The 21082-nt window shown below is 40.2% G+C and overlaps 1 protein-coding gene and 1 pseudogene across 3 annotated transcripts; one reads left to right on the forward strand and one right to left on the reverse strand.

Annotated features, from left to right (window-relative positions):
• Nucleotides 1-4238: 4238 nt before the first annotated feature.
• LOC145463606 (14-3-3 protein beta/alpha-like) lies at nucleotides 4239-5926 on the reverse strand (annotated as a pseudogene).
• A 1224-nt stretch (nucleotides 5927-7150) lies between these two features.
• Nucleotides 7151-19129, forward strand: LOC145464127 (glutathione hydrolase 1 proenzyme-like). 3 transcript variants are annotated; one of them, XR_014041392.1, is made up of 10 exons: nucleotides 7151-7221; nucleotides 9047-9492; nucleotides 9667-9859; nucleotides 10392-10696; nucleotides 11145-11272; nucleotides 14746-14936; nucleotides 15499-15739; nucleotides 16737-18195; nucleotides 18408-18540; nucleotides 18892-19129. XR_014041392.1 is itself a non-coding variant. In XM_081447941.1 (8 exons), exons 1-8 carry the CDS (start codon nucleotides 7184-7186, stop codon nucleotides 17004-17006), a joined length of 1812 nt encoding a protein of 603 aa, XP_081304067.1. In that variant the 5' UTR covers nucleotides 7151-7183; the 3' UTR covers nucleotides 17007-18401. The 3 variants fall into 3 exon arrangements, 1 of the variants encoding a protein (XP_081304067.1); XR_014041393.1 differs by lacking the exon at nucleotides 7151-7221 and adding an exon at nucleotides 7334-7523; XM_081447941.1 differs by lacking the exons at nucleotides 18408-18540; nucleotides 18892-19129 and having other exon boundaries at nucleotides 16737-18401.
• The last annotated feature ends 1953 nt before the right edge of the window (nucleotides 19130-21082 follow it).

Here is a 21082-nt window from a genome sequence, read left to right on the forward strand (position 1 = left end):
TCATAACATTGTCAAAGTAGCTGTGGATCCACAAGGCGATAGCCGAGTGGATTCGCAGATTACTTTGACAATGTTATGACGAAAATCTTTGTCAATAACAGGACAGACGCTTGCAAAAAAAAAAACAAAAAAAACGTCAATTTGTTTTTTACTATAAAAAATTACTAAATTGTCCGCTTGCGCTCTTTGATGGATCGCATGACATATAAATTCATGTGTCTGTTCGCTTATTGACCATGGAAATTAGTCAATGAGCGCACGAGAATTTCTGCAGTTATCGTAAAAAAGTGAGTGAACTCCAATCGTTATGATTACGGTCAGAATTTAAACGGCATGTAGTCCTGGTGCCAAGGAATAAAATCTTTGACAAAATTTATGTCAAGACTATAACCAACGGTACAAGTCTTGGTGAATAAATGATTGTCGTTGAGTTTATTTTCGTCCACAGCTTGAACGAGAAAATGAGCCGATCAAGTACATCGCTGACCTATAAAAGCAACGGACACAATTGACGTGCACAATTCCACTACACCCTCTAACCATAAACATAGGCACGCAAGGCGTGCAAGAGTTATTTTTTTTGTGAAGTGCCGGAGATAGGAGCATTCATGGAGCTGTTTACAGTAATGATTTGGTAAATCTGACAAGTTTTTTTTGGTTGCGATGTACAGCAAAAATGAAACTGGGAATTTATGATGTACATATGATGTTACATCGGTAATGGTAAGATAGCTAAATAGTAAGCCATAAAATGTTTGAACAAACTACAGTAATCTGACACGTCTCCAGATTAATGTAGATACCATCTTTCTCTCTTCTTTGATTCGTTCTTTGATAAAACCTACACTGTGATTGGTGTGACACGTACACATGCATAACTCCCTCACTCACCCATCACATAGCCCTTCCAACCCCCAAGAGGAATTTTTGCTCAAAAATACTCAAGTTAAGAGACCTTTTCGCATTTTATACGAGTCGTAAGTTTACCCTTTTTACACAACACAACACTACTTCACCGAAAATAGAAAGAAAGAGAAAAAAAACCTCTCTGACACATTGAAAGTCTGATTTAATTAAATTGCACATTAACTTGGTGCCACGCAGTCTTCAAAGAACATTTGAGAGTTTTGATACTTTTTACCTTTAAAAATATCGGACTGAAAAGAATGTCATAAAATGCCCATCAAATAAAAATAAACTGCTACTGCAGAGACGTAAAAACCGTCCAGAAATGAAAGCTTTTTTTTTTGTTTAATATCCTGGGAACAATAGCCGATAACTTGTCAGCTCTAATTGAATTTACTCCCATATAAAAAACAAAAGTGTTAAGTTACCATCTGTTACTAAAGATAGGTAACATCTCGTGGGAAAGAGCAGTGACGATTCGTCAGCTCTAATTGAATTTACTCTCTTGTGAAAAACAAGAGTGTCAAATTACACTTTGTAAATAAAAAATAAAAATATCTCGTATTTGCATGCAACAAGAACAAAACAATCGTCACCTGCACTTACTATTGTAAACGTTAGAACTGTTTCAAATCTAAATAGTCTCGTCTCCTCTAAAATATGTCCTAAGAACTAAAAGCGACGATTCGTGACCTCTAATTGAATTTACTCCTTGTGAAAAACAAAAGTATCAAGTTACCTTTGTAACTAAAAATAAAAATATCTCGTTGCATTTGCATACTTCTAACTCACGAACCGAAGGCTCATCTCGTTCATTTAACTAAAATCCTCAGCCTAACCCACAGAAAATGTCGAAGAAGAAGAATAAATATGGCCATTCTAAACTGTATCGGGATCAAATCTTCTCACATACCGTTTACCTTTACAAAACGAAATTTGATTGGCTGTTTATAGTAGATCCAATCTGATTGGTGTGACATACATACATCTCTCACTCACTTACTCACTCACTCACTCACTCACTCACTCACTCACTCACTCACTCACTCACTCACTCATTCACTCATCCATTGACCCGTCCATAACATAACCGACGCGCCGACTAAGAGGTATCTTTTTTTTACAAAAAAAATAACTCAAAAATTACACTTTTTTCGATTGTGATTAGTTTCAAAAACTCCTATTTTCCACTAATTCACTTGCCAAGTTGTTATCGGACAGTTTGTTATTGGACAGTTTGTTATCGGACAGTTCAATAAACCAATCACATTCAAAGTTATCAATATCAGAGCGACATTAAACAATTTACGCTTCCTTTGTCAGTCTTTTAATGCACATTTTCCCTTTCTTTCATAACTTGGCTATTCTTCTTTTCTCGGAAATTGTAATTTTTATGATTAATTGGTAATAAGACTTCGTGTCGTCCAATTTGGTCTGTAATCATGCTCGTGATAAACAAATGGGACTTTCCCGCTGCGCGGTCGTCCGATTTTGTTATCACTCGTATGATTACAGACCGAATGAATTAGGGTTGTGCCTAAATCCTACCGCTCAGAAGGACAACCGAGGAGTACTAGGAGCGAGTTTCCGAGTCGAGCAGTTTTCGGAAATTGTCGGCTATTCCAATATGGCGATTCAGCGCGCGCACAAGGATTGAAAAAAAACAAACATGCCGTTAATAGAGCGATCATTTTATTTACTCAACACCCTCAGTATCTGGGCTATTTTTCTCTATTATTGAACGCAGTGTATTGATGGCTTTAGTCTTTTATCAGAAAGATATGTTAGAAAAGGTAACGATGCAAAGAACCCAGCAATTCTCAGCTTTTTCTTTTTTACCGAAAGAACCCAGTTAAATGCAGCGCATGCGTAGTAAGTACAAAAATTGCGATTGAATGAAAATTTGCACTCTCGGAAATACGTCTATTTCTCGAGAACCACTCATTAGAATTTCACGAAATTTGGCAGAAAAATACTTAAGGAAATAAGTAACTGGAGTATCGAAAATAATTGAACTTTAACAAAGGAAATTCTAGATATTCCAGTGAACCTTCAACAACGGATAATTAAAGATCTCTCTGTTAAATTATTAGCAAAATGGTGTTAACTTGTGAGAATCGTTACAAGCTTGTTGCATGCAAATTATAAAGAAAATCTAATGACTAGATTTTCTACAAATAAACAAAACCGATTTTAAAGATCTGTTTATTTTTATTCCTGTTGCTATGGCAACGGCACATACGTCAGCTTAACCATCAAAAAAACAAAGTTTATGTTGTTAACTTGCTTGCTGCCATTTTTGGTGACCGAGAGATCAAGGGTTTTAGAGAAAAAGGTGAATGAAACACAGGTATCAAAAACTGTGTTCAGCTACCTTAAATATGCGAATTGCCAGTAGTAAAACTATGTTGATCAACAAGACAAGTACGTTTTTATTCACCTGAAATGTTAAGAATAATGTGTAGAGAGTAAAGCAGTGAATTGTTCGGCAAATGCTGTATATTTGTTTAGATCTCTTCCCGTCTAGTTCGTAGACCGTAAATTTGTACTCCACTGAGTCCTATTACCATTCCTAATCACATAAACGGCGCGCGCGCCCATTGCATACATAACGTATACACTGTCCAGTTACAACCTCGATCCCAGGTTCCTCTCTCTTCCTCACTCGAGAAAGTACCCTGGGTACGGCTGGTCACGTGTTTACGTATACCAACCAAGGCCGCACGCGGAGGGTGGACCCTCAACTTAATTTTGTCAACAGTACAATTCAATTCTGTCAAGGGAGCTGAGGGAGAATCAAAATTTTACAGACGAATTATTCTACACGTGAAACAAGTTGTTTGTCTCAATTAGAACTTGCCTGATCAGTGGTTCGTCTCTACTTGAACTTCTATGAGTATGAAGTGTTGAGTGACAGTCTCTTTAAAAGCGGTCCACCGCATTTCGAGTCGAAGAACAGTCCGAAGGCGGTGGATTCATGCTCGTTTACAACCGTATTGGCCAACGCGCTGAGGTTTTCGACTTCAGAGATAGTGCTCCAGCCTAAGCTACGGAAGACATGATTACATCATGTCGTCTAACCTTTGCAGGAACCTTTGTAATTGCCACGGGCAATGGAACTATCTTGGAGGAACATGCATGAACCTCGATTCTCTTGAAGTCTCTAATTGCTTATCTTACGTTACTTATCATTACTATTATTATCGTTATTTTCGAACAACTAGGCCTTGCTGATTTGAAGAATGTCGATGACTCAGTAATCCTCGCCACCTCAGAAAGAAGAAAAATTCATGTATGGCTGCTGGTGAGAAAGCCTTAGGGGGTAGAGGCGAATACATCAGGGGGGAGGGGGATCTAAACTCTGCAACGTCAACTCCAGCGCAGACAACTGAAGTAAGACCTGCTCCGTATAAGGAATATTTTTTGCTGATTATTACCTGATTAGCATACGACCTCGAGTACAGAAGACATCGTACTAGATTACGAATTGACTCCATCCAAACATTTTCAAAAGAGCTTGCAAAACTTGTAATTATTAGTGGAATTTATAGCTCTTTAGGAGGTCTTTTGGATGTTATATTGAGGGCAATGTTGACATTCAAAAACTGCAACGTTTCTGGGTGTCAAAAGCAACGAGCCCATACAATCCTTGTAAAATTTTGCGTTTTTAAACCCAAGTATTTTGTAGAACACGGGGCTCGAATGTATCGGGACAGTTTAATTGTACCAAGTCCCTTCAATATTCGGAGTTGAACTCTTTGTATCTTATCCGAGAGATGAAGTGCTCACGATTCCTTCACAACGGTTGCTTGTTACTCACCTTCCTGCATTTCTGAAGTCCAAAGCGTCAAATTACCTTCAAGAAGCTGCATTATCAACGTGCCCTCCGTATACTAGCTCTCGTCCTCAATCAGACCCCTGTCAACCATGGCCTCGTCAAAGGCTTTCCTCGCCAATTTAAAGGCCGTTTCTGGGGAATTAAGGATCTTGTAGTAGAACACAGAGAAGTTGAGCACCAGGCCCAGTCGTATTGGATGTGTGGGTTGTGCATGCAACTGGTTGGCGGCCTCGAAGGTCGTATGGTACGGTAAGCCTCTTCTGTTTTCTTTCTAAGATCATCACGACGTTCGCGACTGTTTCTGTTTTGAATCTCGTTTAGGTAGCGATAGTAATCGCCTTTCCCGGGAAACAAAAAAAAAAGATGAATGGTAAAGCGTGAACAAGCCCACCCGTAACGACTCGAAAGACCGAAGTAATCCTTGTTTGGGGAGCATGCAGTGATCCGGAGTATCGTTTCTCTGCATTCTCCACCCCTCCACTTCACCCCACAACGTTTAATCCGCTCCACTGCATCCCCACCCCCGCCACATCCTGGTGGCATGGGATGCAAGTAATTCGTACCCCTCCTCCTTGTGTTAGGATGACTTTTGGGAAATCATCACAGGGAGAGTAGCCTAGGGAGATTGGCCCATAGCGTTGCGTTACGAATTACGTGGCGAACTAGAGGAAATACCCGCGAGGAAGGGATGATGTAGAGAGGCACTGTGAGATGAAGTAGATTTGTGTGAGAACTTAACGCTAGTAAATGTTATAGACGAAGTTAGGGGAGCGTGAACCTGGCGTTAATGGGGGCGGGGAATTAGGAGAGGAAGAAGAACAGGGAGTGAAAGGTAGCGCGAAGTTCGATAGTTCAGACAACATGGTACACGCTGGTGCGAGACTGAGGTAAATATGAAGTCCAATAAAACTAACATTTTGAGGAAAACACATTGGACTCATCCATTTCAGCGTGTTTTATCAAATGATCATCTAACAGTTACAAGATCTCATTGGATATCTCGTGTACTTCCTTCTCTATGCTCTCGATATAGTTGCTCGCTAATTGTTTGTTTTTGGCGTTGTCTTCGTGCTTCTCTTCTAAGACAGTGATTATTCTTCATGTAGACCTTCTGAATGCGATGACGTTCTTGTAGGCTGTGGACAGCAGATTACGCTCCTCCGTCTCCAAAACGTTGGTCATTAGAACTACTCTATTCATAGCTTTGATCATATCTAGGAAGGAGAAGACTGACTCGTTGACGACAAAACGTGAAAGACAAAAAGCAAACAGTTCGCCGGAATATGGTAACCTACGCAGGTTGTTCACGAAACTGTTCGGAGTTGGCTCGTCAGAGCTCGCGCTACGTTCTGATTGGGTAATGAGAACCAGAAAATCCGACGATTTGCCGAAATTAGTTCGTGTTCCCTGACTGAATGTGGGCAAATACTCGGGGAAGCAAATCACAGACTATACTTACCGTCATATCGCTCTACTTGCTCGGCGAAATTTGCTATAATTAAAAAAGCTGTTATCTTCACGTTTTCAAACGTGGTAATCTATCGAGGGTGGGATTCTTCGCCGACGTCAGTGTCTACCTTATGACTCATTAGCATACGGGTTTGCGTACAGAAGGGATCTTGTTAGACATAGCCTGCGAACGCAGACGTATTTCCGGTTGTCGCTTGTCTCCGCCGAAAATAACGTCTGCGAACCCGAGCTAGCCAGAAAACGATTTCTGTGACGTAATGACTTTTGTTTCTCCTTGGCCAATCAGATTCCACGATAGAATGAAACTCGAGTGCTCCTCGCAGCGAATACCTCGCGCAGTAGTTCTGGGGCAACTTGAGCTAAACTGTGATTGGCTTAAAATTCCTACTTCACAGATATCGTTTCCTGGCTGGCGTTCGCAGACGTTATTTTCGGCGGAGACAAGCGACAGCCGGAAATACGTCTGCGTTCGCAGGCTGGTTAGACATGGATTGACTCCAAACAGTTAAAGAGCTTGTGAAACGTAGTACATGGTAAAATGTTTAGTTCCTTTAGGAGAAATTGTTTTTTAAAAACTGCGAAATTTCTGGGTAGCAAAAGCGCGTTTTTTTTTTGTTTTTTTTTTTTTGTAAGATTTTGAGTTTTTAAATCCGCGTTGCACAAAGAGTATTCGGGCTCAAATTCTCAGGCAGCGCGTATACGTATACACAGAAACTGAGTAAAGCAAAAAAGAAAGCTTGGAATAAAGCAACAATACAGCTCCATTGAACCTTTTGTTGCTGATTTTTTTAAAATGACCCTTTAAATTGGGTGACATTTTCCCGCAATTGCTAACTGTTTTATTGACCTAACAGAAAAATAAAGATTCTCCGGAAACACGGCTGCCATGCGTGTTGACATGACATTCAATTCGTCACACAATTGCTGATCGCGTGATGTGAGTCACGAGCTTGGGAAGGTCTATCATTCATGGCAGAAAACTCCGTCTCAGAAATTGACCTCGTTGAGTAAGTTGTCCGAATATTTACTTCATTTTAAGTGCGATGCTTTACTGAATGTGTACCCGTACTATCTTTGTATTTATTGAAGAGTTTCAAAGTAAGGAACTTAAAGAACCGGGAAGGAAATCTTGCGAAGTCATTGCACGATGTCGCAAGTGAGGCGAAACGCTGAACGCTACTCGTCGATCATAAAAAAAACCTGCTGATTATTGGCGCAGATTTGGAGCATTTCGAGTCCATTAGTTAACGGCAGTACAAAGAAAGCTCGAAACACGTCAAAACGTCGAATCGATGAAAATATTCTCAAGGTATTCCCGGTTGTATTTTGTTACGCCGGAACTCAAATATTCACTTTGTTCTAAAATATTTCGATTCCAGGAGCTGGCAAATTTAATTCACCAATGTTTGATTAGGAAAGAAATGGACCGAAATTTTTATGCTTGATCTAACACAGTGCAAGCAACGAAGTACAAACAGTGCATTCAGATATGTGTACAACAAGAGTTATCCTATATATCCGTGCCCGGTATCCGTGGCAGCGGATTACACTGCATCCGTGACTTGTAAATGATATTCTCGACTGGATTGTCACGCAACATTCGTGAATTTGGTTATAGTTAAAATAATGTTTATAGGACTGAGTGGATAATTAAGTGGACTCCAATTCGGTCCGTTATGATTACAGTCAGAATTTATACGAGGTCGGTCAGTGTAAAACGGAGACGGCAGACTGCAGATCGCGGGTAAAATAAAGAATCCGGGGAGGGGGGTACTCCCTTATACGGGCCATATAAGTATGTGCAGTCCCAAAGGGTAGGGTTTTCAGCCGTTTTGGTCATAAATAGGATATCGATTTGGCTATTTTAGCCATAAACAGGGCATTTTTTCTTTTGCACCCTAGTCTTGAACTGTGTACATTTTTTAAAAGAAGCTCCTTTTTCAGGTCATAAATAGAGTAGGGAAAATCGCATATTTTGGTCATAAATAGGATAACGGTTTTGGGAAGCGGGCTGCACACTGCCCCCAATTTTTCTGGGAGTACTAAACCCCCCGGGGCAAAATGCAGACTGCATAATTTTTCAGGATATATCGTGTTATTTCCCCAATATCGAGTGCTAACCATAAATAGTGTTATTCAGACTAATCGTAGTGGACGTCTGCACTCCGGTTAGCTTGAATATCACTCAGGTTAAAATAACGCTCTGGTTAGCCTGTTTACGGTTAGTTCTCAATGATAGAGGTGACAACACGATTCAGTTAAGAAGTCTATAGTCTGCAGTCTACATTTTACCTTCAATCTGCATTTTACCCTCGACCCTCAGTCTACATGTACAGTCCGCAGTCCGCGGACTGAGTTTTACACTGGCCGAAAACGAGGTCCTGCTGCCGATGAATCAAAACTATAACAAAATTTATGTCGAGCTATAAATACTGGTTAAAAGTCTTGATGAACATAAAATATTACCGTTGAATTTTTTTTTTTTTGATCAACATGAAAAAGAGCCTACTGAAGTACACCGCTGTACAAAAAGCAACGCACGCAAATGAAGCATACTGTTATATTACACCGTCTAAGACCTTCTAAATAACAGATGTGGCGCGCACACTGTTACCGTCCATATCCATAACATGAGATAATATGCATGACGCGTACACTGTCGCATATTAGCCAATCACATGAGTGAATTTTGTTTTAGTTTAAATTAAAAAGAAACAATCTCCCTTTTTTTGTGAAATATGATCTGCGGCTAGCCTTCACCAGCACGTTCTCACCACTACCATGTTCGTGGGAGTGGCAGCTCATTTAGCTGTGTTTGTTGTTTCTTCACAGAATGTCTGGCTCTGAATCGGACATCAAGAGAAAACGATTGTGGGCAATTGCTCTTGTTGTTGCTTTTGTCGCGATTGTGGTCGCCATCGGCATCTTTCTCGCTTACTGGTTCACCAGGAACCCTTTGCACGAGATCAGCCCTCCCGGGTATCCCGACTCGCTTGGCGGGCCGTACAAGCACGCGAGCGTGGCATCCGACGCGGGACCGTGTTCGCACATCGGAAAGAACATTCTTCAAGAAAACGGTTCGGCCGTGGATTCGGCCATTGCTGCGATGCTATGTGTAGGGGTAATCAATATGCACTCGACGGGGATCGGAGGCGGTGGATTTATGCTCGTTTACAATCGTAGAGGCCGAGTCGCTGAGGTGTTCGACTTCAGAGAAAGTGCTCCAGCCAAAGCTACGGAAGACATGTTTAAAAACGCAAGTTACAAAGAACTGAACAGTGAGTAAGGTGGAGTGACGGCGAGTGACTTGGGACCATTTGAATCACGTTACCTTAAGCCACGATCCTTTTAGCTTACTGTTACCATTTGGGTGTTTTACTACCCTAGTGACCTAATATGTCATTGAGGTTTCATTGCGTGAAGTTTGATTGTTTGGGTTTCTTGTTTCTTAGGCACATTAGCCACAGGCGTCCCAGGGGAGGTGCGCGGTTACTACACAGCCTGGCTATCGTATGGACGGTTACCATGGAAACAGCTGGTTCAACCGGCGATCGATAAGGCTAAGTATGGCTTCCTTATAAACCAAGCGCTTTACAAGACAATGGTTCAATCAGAAAATGACATCAGGAAAGATCCAGGCTTGAAGTGAGTCTATTAATTTTCCATCAATAAATTCCAAAACCTTACAGCCGCTTAATTTAGTGCAAAATTGCAATATTTAGCGTTCATTTATTTTTGGTACCACAGGAAGGGCGCCTATTGGGGACAGAGAGCTTTTGAGGAAATACAAATCCTTTACTATTCAAAACCCGTCCAAACTCAGAGCGCTAGGTACCGATATTGGACGAGAAGTTGTTGAGAAGTTCACTGATTGAAATAAGAGTATGGGACGCTTACAAAAAAAACACCCTCGATATGGGAAGCGTTTAATATCGAGGAGAGATTCACTGGAATGTGGGCACTGCATGGAATAGCCTTCGTAGCAAGCGCGCGTCCCCGTACAAAGGGCTTTTCCTCTCTCGCCCCACCACCCCCTGCTACGTCGAATTTTTGCTCTCGCTCCAATTTAGGCGCGGCCAGAATGCGGAAAATCTCTTTGTACGGGAACGCTTGTTACGCAGGCTATGAATGGAATCATTACAATATAATTTAGTTTGTTTATTTGTTTGTTTTTTAGAGAGTTATTGTTCGATAAGAAAGGAAACCTCAGACAGTTTGGAGACAATATCACTAACCCACAATACGCGAAATCCCTCGAGGAGATACGGGATCATCCCGAGAGCTTCTACAACGGATCGTTGGCAACGAAGATCGTTCGGGACATCAGAAGACGCGGCGGGATCGTCACCTCGCAGGACCTGAGAGACTACAAAGTCATCAGAAGGAAGGCCCTAGTTAACCAGCTGGGTGATATGACATGGTATACGGCCCCGCCACCGGCAAGCGGGCCAGTGATAACTCTCATATTGAACATTCTTAAAGGTTTGTTTTTGTGTAGATAAGTATATGTGGGGATGTAGCATCCCCATAATTTGTTATAAATAACAATTAATCCTACAACTGATTTGTTAGAATTAATGCAGCGATTTGTTCTGGCGAGCGTACAATTTGTAATTTAAGGAGCTTTAGCGCAAGCTGTTTGTTGACCGAAACAAGCCCCACTCACCCCCACCCCCCTTCGGCGAGAACCAACAACAAACTCAACCCACATATGGCACCGGGCCAGAATCGAACCCAGGCCACATTGGTGGAAGGCGAGCGCTCTCACCACCGCGCCTACTCCAACACTTGTCTCTCTACTTAATTCCGTTCAATACATGTCCACAGAGTCATGCGACACAGGCCATATGTATGCAACTTGTTTTCTTGCCATACGACAAAGATCGATATCAGTTATACATGCACTGATGCGGGTTCTCTCTTGTCACAGGTTACAACATGACAGCAGAGTCACGTGATTCTCCTTTGACGTTTCATCGTGTAATCGAGGCTTTCAAGTTTGGTTATTCGTGGCGATCACTCCTTGGCGACCCGGCCTTTAATGATGGTATGAACGAGGTAATAGAGTTACAACAGAGGGAAATCATCAAGTTTAAACAAAGGAAATCATGACCGTGACGGTGTTTAGATGTGTGATCTTAACTAGCATAGATTTTTACGATTTTGTTTCTCCGTTTCCTCCTTAGTTTTAGTTTCGACTGAGAAGATATATTAAACACTCGAGACAGTGTTTCATCGGCTATCCAAACGCCTCGAATTTCGTCAAAAATTACTCCGCTACGCGTCGAATTTTCAACTCTCTTCTTGGTCTTTGGAAGTGTGGGCAAACACTGTATTTCGTGTTTCATGTAATATATCAAACACGAGAGACAGTGTTTCATCGGAATATCCAAACAACGAGAAGAGAGTTGAAAATACAACGCGCAGCGGAGTATTTTTCGACGAAATTCGAGGTGTTTGGATAGCCGATGAAACATTGTCTCGAGTTTTTAATATATCTTCTCAATCGAAACAAAAACTAAGGAGTAAATGGAAAAGTAAAATCTTGAAAATCTATGCTAATTAAGACCGGGTATTCAAACCTCCTTCACGGTTGTGATATTCTTTGTTTTAACTTGATGAATTATTAATGAGTTTGAGAAATATTTCTTTAAATACAACCTGACCATTTTCAAAACAGAAAATTCTCCTCTCCCGGAAAAAAAGACCCTCATAAAAACAAGCTCAGTCCTTAATATACATGTATACACTTTACGATAGACATGTAATTAGGAGAGGATAAAGAGTAACAGAGTGAATCCCCAATATTGAGCTATTTTAAGATATGGTACCCACTTCTTCCGCGGATATTATCATGCGCGTTGCATAGACGCTTTGTTAAGGATGAAAATGCGTGTCTTTTTCTCTTCTTTGTCTTTTCTTTCTGGTTGCGGGGGCAAGCAATTCTTTTAACTATGTAAGAAAATAAAATGAAATTGCATTGAATTGGACTGACCGTGTGAGCTAAATCGAATTCGTCACAGGCCAGGATTGGGATTTCTCAAACCAGAAATCATCTTGAAAATAACTTGAGAGGGATTCCTTCAGGAATAAGGTCTATACGAAGGATTTAACTCCGTTTATTAAATTCTCAGCCTCGGATAATGCAATTCTAGCTTTCTGATTGGTTCACTGGATCTCGGTTACCAGCCATTATACCTGCGTTTGACCTTATATGGAAATGAAAGCAGCAAATGTCGCTCGGCATGAGCTTTTTCGCGTGAAGCAAAGGTTCGTCGACAAAAAAAATGGATGAAAAAAAGCATATTCGGTGAGCTATCTACACAGCAAATACAGGAAATTATGGACAATGCCGACCCAGTAACAACAAAAAAGCCACAAAACTCGAGATAAGATTATTTAACGGTACGTATACGTTAAGTTTCCCTTAAAGTTGCAAAATTAAAATATGACCGGCGAGATTTTACGCATTCATGAAGATTATGTAACAAAAACAAATTTTACCTGAACAGAATGGCTTGCTAGTCCTGGTGGCACCAAATTTTCGAAACCGATATAAGAAATGTCAAAAGAAGAACTGAATGTTCGGTTGAAGTGTTTTTACGCGTCTGCGAGGAAGAAAGATGACACGTATTGCAAAAGTTCATTGATTAAATCCATTAAAGCCGCCAGTTGATCATTTCCTTCGCACGCCGCCGCACAACAAACCGTTTTCCATTATCTCTGACCAGGCAAATAAATTATTAGAGCATATGCATTTGTAAAAGGCCGCAGGAAAACAGGCATAATTGCCGGCGTAGTCCATAAGAAACCAGTTTCCAATGAGCAGATGAGGAAACTGTTCGACTAAGCAAGCTCGGATCGGCCGAGAGCAAGAATCCCGCACAGCTATAGAGGACGACCTAGTTTTATCTCAGTCTCTTTTTTGGCCGACGACGACGAAGAGAATCAACGACAGCTAGCGCCAACAATTCTGTCCTTGCGAAATACACCTCAAGGAGCTGAGTGTTTTGAGCTGAACCGAAGTAAGCCCGGTTCTTTACCAGCCACGAAAAACCACCGGGGTGGCCTCGGAGATTCTGAAGATGAATCTGACGCTAAGATAGTTTCTGTCCTTGACTCTAAAACTGACCAACAATGAGCTCCACACATACAGCTCGAAATGCCAAGGCTTTCAAAACAAGGGAATCCTGAGAGAGATCTTGTCGAGAATAATTTTGGCACAACGTCTGTGTCACATGGCGATCAAAGTTTTCCGCAGCATTATTACGATGGCAATGTGCAAGTGCACAATTATTTAGCTCTTCTCCATGACTCGAACTCGAACGCTTTTCAAACTTTCTGGCCAAGGTTATATCTCCTTCATTTGATAGACGTTTCTTGAATTCTATTTGATTGCAATTTCATTCAGCAAATTCGTTTGCTTCGCTCTCAAATTTTTCATTCAACTAATTTTACAAACGGCGCGCATGTCATGTGATTTCCCACTTGTTGTTGTTTTTGTCACATCGACTTCCGGTCGTTTTGTAAAATTAAAACCCAATAAAATTAAGCTATATTTCCAAGAATACAAACGCACCGAATTTAATAAAACAATTATTCCATTCGCGCTTGTTGGATATGAGATTGGTTATAGCCAACTCGGCCTTACGGGCCTCGTTGGCTATTTACCATCTCATATCCAACGCGCGCGCATGGAATAATTGTTAATTATCCTCTTGATATAATGTAATTTAAACATTTTTTCTCCACGGGAATAAATTTCCGCAAACAGAATATGACGCCTTACAGCCAGTTCACTTCTATGATTCTGGAGAGCTTTGAACACATTATTGACGAATATGAGGTTCGAGTTATCGAGGGTAAATTTATAAAGAAAATGGCCTGAAGAGATACAAGATGACTTCGAGTTAGAGAGAGGTTTGAGTTACCGAGTTCGAGGAAGGAAACTTCAGAGAAATCAATCCTTTGACGCGCTTTTAGCTCACACGGACAGCTCATACGGTTTTGGACGAATTTTCACGAAAACATCCACGAATTTTCACGAAAACATCCACGCAGCGCGAGTGGTAAAATTAGCCGCGAAAGAACTGGGTATTATGTTTAAAAATAACTCGAGAGGGACTAACTTGAGAATAAGGCCGATGGCTAAAGGTGAGCTTATCCCCGTTTCAGTAGCATGAAGCGACTATTTCTACTCCCCCCTGGATGGGATGCTAGTCCATCGGAGGGTTACCCCCAGCATTAAGTTCGCCGGAACCCATTTATACACTTGGGTGGAGAGAGGCACTGTGAGATAGAGTAAAGAGTCTTGCCCAAGAACACAACAAAGTGTCCCCGGCCAGGGCTCGAACCCAGACCGCTCGCTCCGGAGTCGAGCACACTAACCATAAGGCCACCGCGCCTCCCACCGATCCCCTCCCTAGCGTGGAGATTAAATCTCTTGCCCTTCTTTGGATGAATTGAAGTTTATCCTCTCTTGCTGGGAGTCAACTGTATTTTCACTGACACTTCCTTTACGTTTTTTGCAGACAGTCGCCAAGATGACGAACGAAACTTTTGCCGAGATCTTGAGACGGAAGATTTGGGATAACCAAACCCACAGCAACGCTTCGTATTACCGCGGAAACTTTCATTTTGAGGAGGACTACGGAACCTCACATCTTTCTGTGCTATCTCCGAAAGGTGATGCTGTGGCCCTTACCTCTACTATAAACTTCCAGTAAGTATAATCAGCAAAATGGGAATGCTGTGACTCTTATCAGTACACAGTACAATAAACCCGTAATAAAGCATAACAGGAAAAATGAGAATGTTGTGGCTCGTACTGGGAACTTCCATAAGTATAACAAGCAATCTGATTGGCTGAGCTGTTGTGACAGTGGCGCGGCTGGCCATGTGGCTGTAGGTCGTCTACAAAATGGCGACACCTTTCTTGTTTGCAAGTAAATATATAAAAGATCATGTATTTGAAAGGTGGAGAGAGATGTAAAGACATGAATGATCATAGCAGTTATGTACACGACTTAAGCAGTTGTGAAATTAAAGGAGCTTACCAGCTCTTAGTTGGTAGACACAAAAAAGGTCTTGACAAGAGATCTTTCACTTTCGTGGCTAAAATGTTTTTGCAGTTTTCTTGCATAGCGTATGAACGCAAAACAAAAGATGGACTTCTATCTTGGCATATCTTTGTTTACCCCTTTAAAGTTTCTTAGGCTTCATTCTCCCCTATTAACTAGGAGGAAACTAATGCAAAACTATTTGCTGTGTATTTGTTGCGACAGCTTTGGATGTAAATACCGTTCCAGGATCACTGGAATAATTTACAACAACGAGATGGGAGACTTCTCGACCCCAGGCCAGCTCAACCCTGATGACATCCCGCCTTCAAAGAGCAACTTTATCAAACCCGGAAAAAGGCCCCAGTCCTCTATTAGCCCTGTTATTTTCACTGACAGAAGTGGCCGAGTGAGACTGGTCGCGGGTGCTTCTGGAGGACCGCTTATAACGACAGCGGTTTCTCTCGTAAGTGATCTTAGATAACCGCTGACCGAGCACAAAGTACAAATCACGTAGTGCTAATTTTTTGGCTCCCTAGCAAGACAAAATACCTAAATGAAGTTGATACAAGTGCATGATAATCTTTTCACTGAATAGATTATCACATTTAAGTAAACGCTCAATTCATATAGGGGAATCGTTGTTTACAATATTTGCCTCATTAGTCAAAGCAATTCAGTTTTTGACATAGTTACAATCAGGGAAGATAGAGCCGGGGGGATTCGGGGGCTTAGCGCCCCCCCCCCCCAATTTCAAGCACAAAATACATAAAATATTAATTAAAAACCCATAAAACGAATATCTCCAGACCCCCCCCAACAAGTTAGCACTTGTAAGCCCCCCCCCCAATTCACAATACGCTCCGCCATCCCTGACAATAATATCAGTTCCAGATACTGAAATGGCATAGCACGATTAACTGTCCCAAGAAATTTGAGCCCGATATGTATTAAAAACTTTTTGTGCGACGCGGATTTAAAAACTCAAAAGCTTAATAGCGTTTTTGCCACCCTTAACAAATTGACGTCAGTTTTTCATGCGTCTGTCCTGTTATTGATCATGAATTTCGTCATAACATTGTCAAAATAGCTGTGGATCCATGAGGCGAAAGGTGATATTTTGTACATTTTTTTTTGTACATTTTTGCGCCTGATCTTCGGGAAATTTATCCCTTTGGTGAAAAATATAATGGGTTTTTCAGCAAAACTGAGGCTCATTTAGCGTCATGGCAGCAAAAAAACTGATTTAACGGTTAAAAACGGCATTTTTTGGTGAAATTTTAGGGGGTTAATTGGTTAACAAGCTCTGTCAATGTTTGAAGTCAGTTTGTATCCAGCACTATGCTTTCTCTGTGTGAAGTCGTGTCTCGATTAGCAAAAATGTAAACAATGACGTCAGTAAATATTCGCCTATAGTAATGTGATAATATGATATTTCCAGCTTTTTTCCGTTTTATTTGCAGGTAGTCGTCAACGAGCTGTGGTTGTCACGTGGTATTTCAAGTGCAGTCGATTATCCACGCGTCCATCACCAACTCTTTCCAAATACGGTCATGATCGAAAAGCCTCCTTACACCATCTCCCAGAACATTCAAGACGGTTTGAGAGCCCGCAAACATAACATCTCAGAGGAGGCTTTCTTTGCCGTTGTACAGGCGGTGGTTAGAGACAAGGACGAAGAAATCTATGGGAAAAGTGACCCGAGAAAATATGGATGGCCAGATGGATTTTGAATAAGAATACAGTGAAACCTGTTTTAAGGGGACACCCTTGGGACACTCACTAGTGTCCACTTAATACAGGGTGTCCGTTCAAAGCTGGTTCTAATATCTTTTGCAATAATAGTTAATTATTAACCCTTTTGTAACACAGTGTGACACAGAGTAAGATCAAAGACTGGTCATAGCACTTTGTTCCAGCTGGCAGTCGATGCATCAATCTGGAATAATCCACTTAGTTTTTAAACGACATCGCTGAACAATGTTAAAGGAGTCTGAGCTGAGCTTTTAAAAGTAAAAAGCCCTTGACGTGTCCGCTTATTGCAGGTTTTGTGCAACAAAATGGCTCAATGCAGCTGTCTGCGTCCGCTTAACAGAGGTGTCTACTGAATGCTGGCTTATTTCACAGTAAATGTGGGTAGAAAATTTAGGGACTCAAGCTGGTGTCCGCTTAATAGAGGGTGTCCGCTTAATACAGGTTTCACTGTATTCAAAAACAGGCCTCAAACATTTTGCTCAGTTTTTATCTGTCACCTGACACAATTTGGTGGGGCAATTTGTTCCCAAGCGATGGAATTTTATGCTACATTATATCAGAAAACTGATCTAGCTAGTTTAAATCACGAATCGATAAGTTACATGATGAATTGTTTCCTTGTCAAACGTTTTGGTAAAAGGAAGTCCAGTTTTGTCCTTGAATGCCGTGTTAATCTTCGGTCATCCCTGGTCAGTCCCATAATCACAGGTCAGCCAGGTCAGGTTAGCCAAAGCGTACCACATACAGTAAAGGTTTGTAAGGATGTAAAATTCAATTGAAGGAATTGATCTTTTCTAATTCGTTAGTTGTAAATAAAGTGGGTAAAAGTGTTTAAAACCTCTCCTGGTGTCATTTCTTTCTTTTTCATTAAATTAAAATTTCACCGCAAGCGCGACTCTCTCCGCCCCGGACTGGCACTAGTTACGCAAGGACTGTCGATTGTCAAGTGGACAAATTTTGCATTTGCCGCCAAAGACGAAGCATAACTGGTTATAGCTTTTTTTAAAGGAAAGATTGTTTCTTTGGGACTCTGCTGTGATAATGACCTGGGACACTTAGATAACCTTGGTTTTTGGCCACTTTTTCAGAACTCCGGCCATCGATCGAGCTGTTTAAGTGAGGCATCAGAGTGAACGGATCATGGCATTCGAGGACTGTAAAAAAAAGGTTCGTAACATTTGGAAAATGCTCATTTGTTTTATTCGGGTTCACGTGGTCTCCATATAAACAAGGGATATGCAAAGTTGTATCGAAGAAAGCGTGCAGAGGGTGTTTTTTGTCAAAAATTCGTGACGTATTTGTTAGCTGATTGGTCTAATCACATTTTGCATATTCATGATGGGTATTGCTGATCCGAGGTGCTTGTTTGTCATTTTAAGATGTTTGCCGTCGGAGTAAGATGTGTCAGTACTTCCAAGTTCCTTCTACACGAGAAGCAAATTCTTACGTTGAAGAAGAAATGGCGTCGACCTTTAGGGAAGGGAAGTCGGTTGACACCCATTTCTGCCAATGGTTAGTATTAATTTCTTTGCATTCTACCTTCGCATGTAACATTTAAACCATGTGCTCTCGCCGGACTCGGCTTACATTTCGTGTTGAGCTTCAGAACAACCGCATGGGTTAAGTAACAGAGTAAAATTTTAAAAGTACACATTAGAAGCTAGTTCAGAAACCATATGCGACGAGGAGTTTTTCGACGAGAGTTTGGGCTTCTTCGAGAAAGTGGCGTTTCTTTGTCAAACTTTGTCTTGTACCTGTTAACAAGCACTCGTGTTGAATTCTCTTCTCCTTGTTACTCGTTTGTTTCCACACTTGGATTTATTCCTCACGTAATTTTTATCTATTCTATGACGGGAAAATCAGGAAAACACTGCAGAAGATCAAAAGGATTCACGCAGGGAGGATGAAGACGAAGTTGAGAATAGCATTTGAGAATTTGGTTAAATTGAAATCTCTCCGAAAAGAAATGGCAGCCTTGAAACTAGAGAAGATATAATCGTGTTCAACTGAAAATCGCTGTGTTTGCCAAAAGTTTTATTTTGTTTTTATTTTTTTCGGCTGAAATATCTGCACTGCAGTCACATTCGGGCGCGGAAAAAAAAAAAAAAAAAAAAAAATCGGTAGTGATTGGTAATTAACTCTGCCATTTTTGACGGAAAGGTTTCAACCGCTTTCGAGCTATCAATTAGGACATGTTTTCAAATTATGGGGAGTTTTATTTCTTTGCTCGAGCGATCGTTAACGTGATTATCGGTTCGGCATTTGCATGCTTTACTACCTGTATTTTGTCAAAGTCGATTATTTTTTGCTTTATTGTTGAAAATTTCAAATTGTTTTACAATCGCTCTACTCTCCTAAATTTGGAAACATGCATATGTTACTAGACGATAACCTCTGAGTATTTAATAAGGTGGCGCTGCATGCATGTTGAAAATGAAAAAAAAAAAAATAAAAATAATAATAATAATCGTGATAGTAACTATTGGTTACGTGATCATGTCAGTCATAACAAATTCTGATTTGATATAAATTGGACGAAAAATTCAACGCTGAACATTTTAAAATGTCTTGTTCTCCAAAATCGCATTAATTAATTAGGCATTAAGTTTTATGAAGGCCTAGTTTCAATTTATGATGTAAATTGTCTGTTGGAGGGCAATGCCCTTGTTAAAAAAGAAAACATTAAATGATCGGTGGTGAAAAATTGTTTCAGTTGTGGTATCAAACTTTGTGTTGTCGGTGAATTATTTCTACTTTTCAAATCTTAGCATTTTCAGATACGAAATTAAAGAAGTGTCTCGATCGATTCTTCGATTTACAGTCGAATAGAATAGACGCAAACGATTATAAACTTTTTTCTGCCATTTTCCCAGAAAGGTCATTAATCACGGTAATTAATTAATCTGATGTAATGTGTATGCTAAAGAGAAATTTCCTTGTTCAAAATTAATCTATGACCCTAATGATCCGAAATGCTGCAGCTTGCATTGAAGTCAATTAAAGGTGTTAAGAATGACTTTCTTCGCTTTCTTCGTCATTTGAAATTATGAAACATTTCAACTTATTCCTGGGATTAGTTTGTAAATCTGAATTTGCATGCAACTTCATTCAAGTTAATTTTTGAATATTTATGACATGATCACAACATATTATTTAACGCTTTCGTCGTTTTTTCTTTTTTTCGTTTTATGCGCTACAGTAAAAAGCGCGAACATTTTTTGACGTTTAATGTGTATTAAAATGTTTTAACATGCAGCGCCACCTTGGAAATAAATAATTTTAGAAGAGGATATTTGGCCTTCTGAATGATCTGTGTCCTGAAAATACTAGATTAATTTATCGCCAGATATTCGTCATACATTTCTTTACGAAAAACATTCGGTTTATATCGCGTTTCTTCGGAAGGGGAATAAATGCAAAGAGGTCAATCAAAAACCAAATATATCCTCTTGTTTAACTTTCAGCGAGGCTGTAATGAATTATGTCTGGTATCAAGCAACAATTTCCAAAAAATGTAGGTCTAATTGTCTGATTTTTGAAATTGTTTGGGCGTTCATTTTTACCGATCAGATATTATATTGAGTTTGAAAAATGTAGCTTTAGTTGTCTGAATATTTTAAAATTTTAAAGCTACTATATATTTGCAATGGACTGATAAACATTTTGACCAAAACTATTCACGAATAGATCTTTTGTTTTTCAAAGATTTGCAGCTCTAATTGTTTGATTGTTCTAAAATAATATTGCTTTCGTCCGCAACTGAGTCATTTTTACATCTCTGATTTTCAACGCTTCGCCCCAATTGTCTGATTCTTTAAAAATTTATCGCTGTCGTTTGTATTCACTAATTACATCAATTACAACAAACGTAACTACAATTGTCTGATTCTTAAACCTTATCGCTACCGTTTGCTGCGAACAAAAATTTACCAAACATTTGCTGATAGCTTTATTGCTTTATCAAAGTTGTAGTTTAGATTGTCTGATTGCTCCAAACTTTTATAGCTTTCGTTCGCAAATGACGAAGTTTTTAATAAAAAAATATATTTCACTG

Source organism: Orbicella franksi, chromosome 12 (assembly GCF_964199315.1).
Source record: "Orbicella franksi chromosome 12, jaOrbFran1.1, whole genome shotgun sequence".
NCBI lineage: Eukaryota > Metazoa > Cnidaria > Anthozoa > Scleractinia > Merulinidae > Orbicella > Orbicella franksi.

Excerpts from the sequence above, each read along its gene's own strand:
- LOC145464127 (XM_081447941.1), top strand. The coding sequence starts at position 7,184 with ATGGCAGAAAACTCCGTCTCAGAAATTGACCTCGTTGA. Across the intron at positions 9,860-10,391 it reads AGGAAAGATCCAGGCTTGAA|AGAGTTATTGTTCGATAAGA; the intron begins GTGAGTCTATTA and ends TTTGTTTTTTAG. Across the intron at positions 14,937-15,498 it reads ACCTCTACTATAAACTTCCA|CTTTGGATGTAAATACCGTT; the intron begins GTAAGTATAATC and ends TTGTTGCGACAG.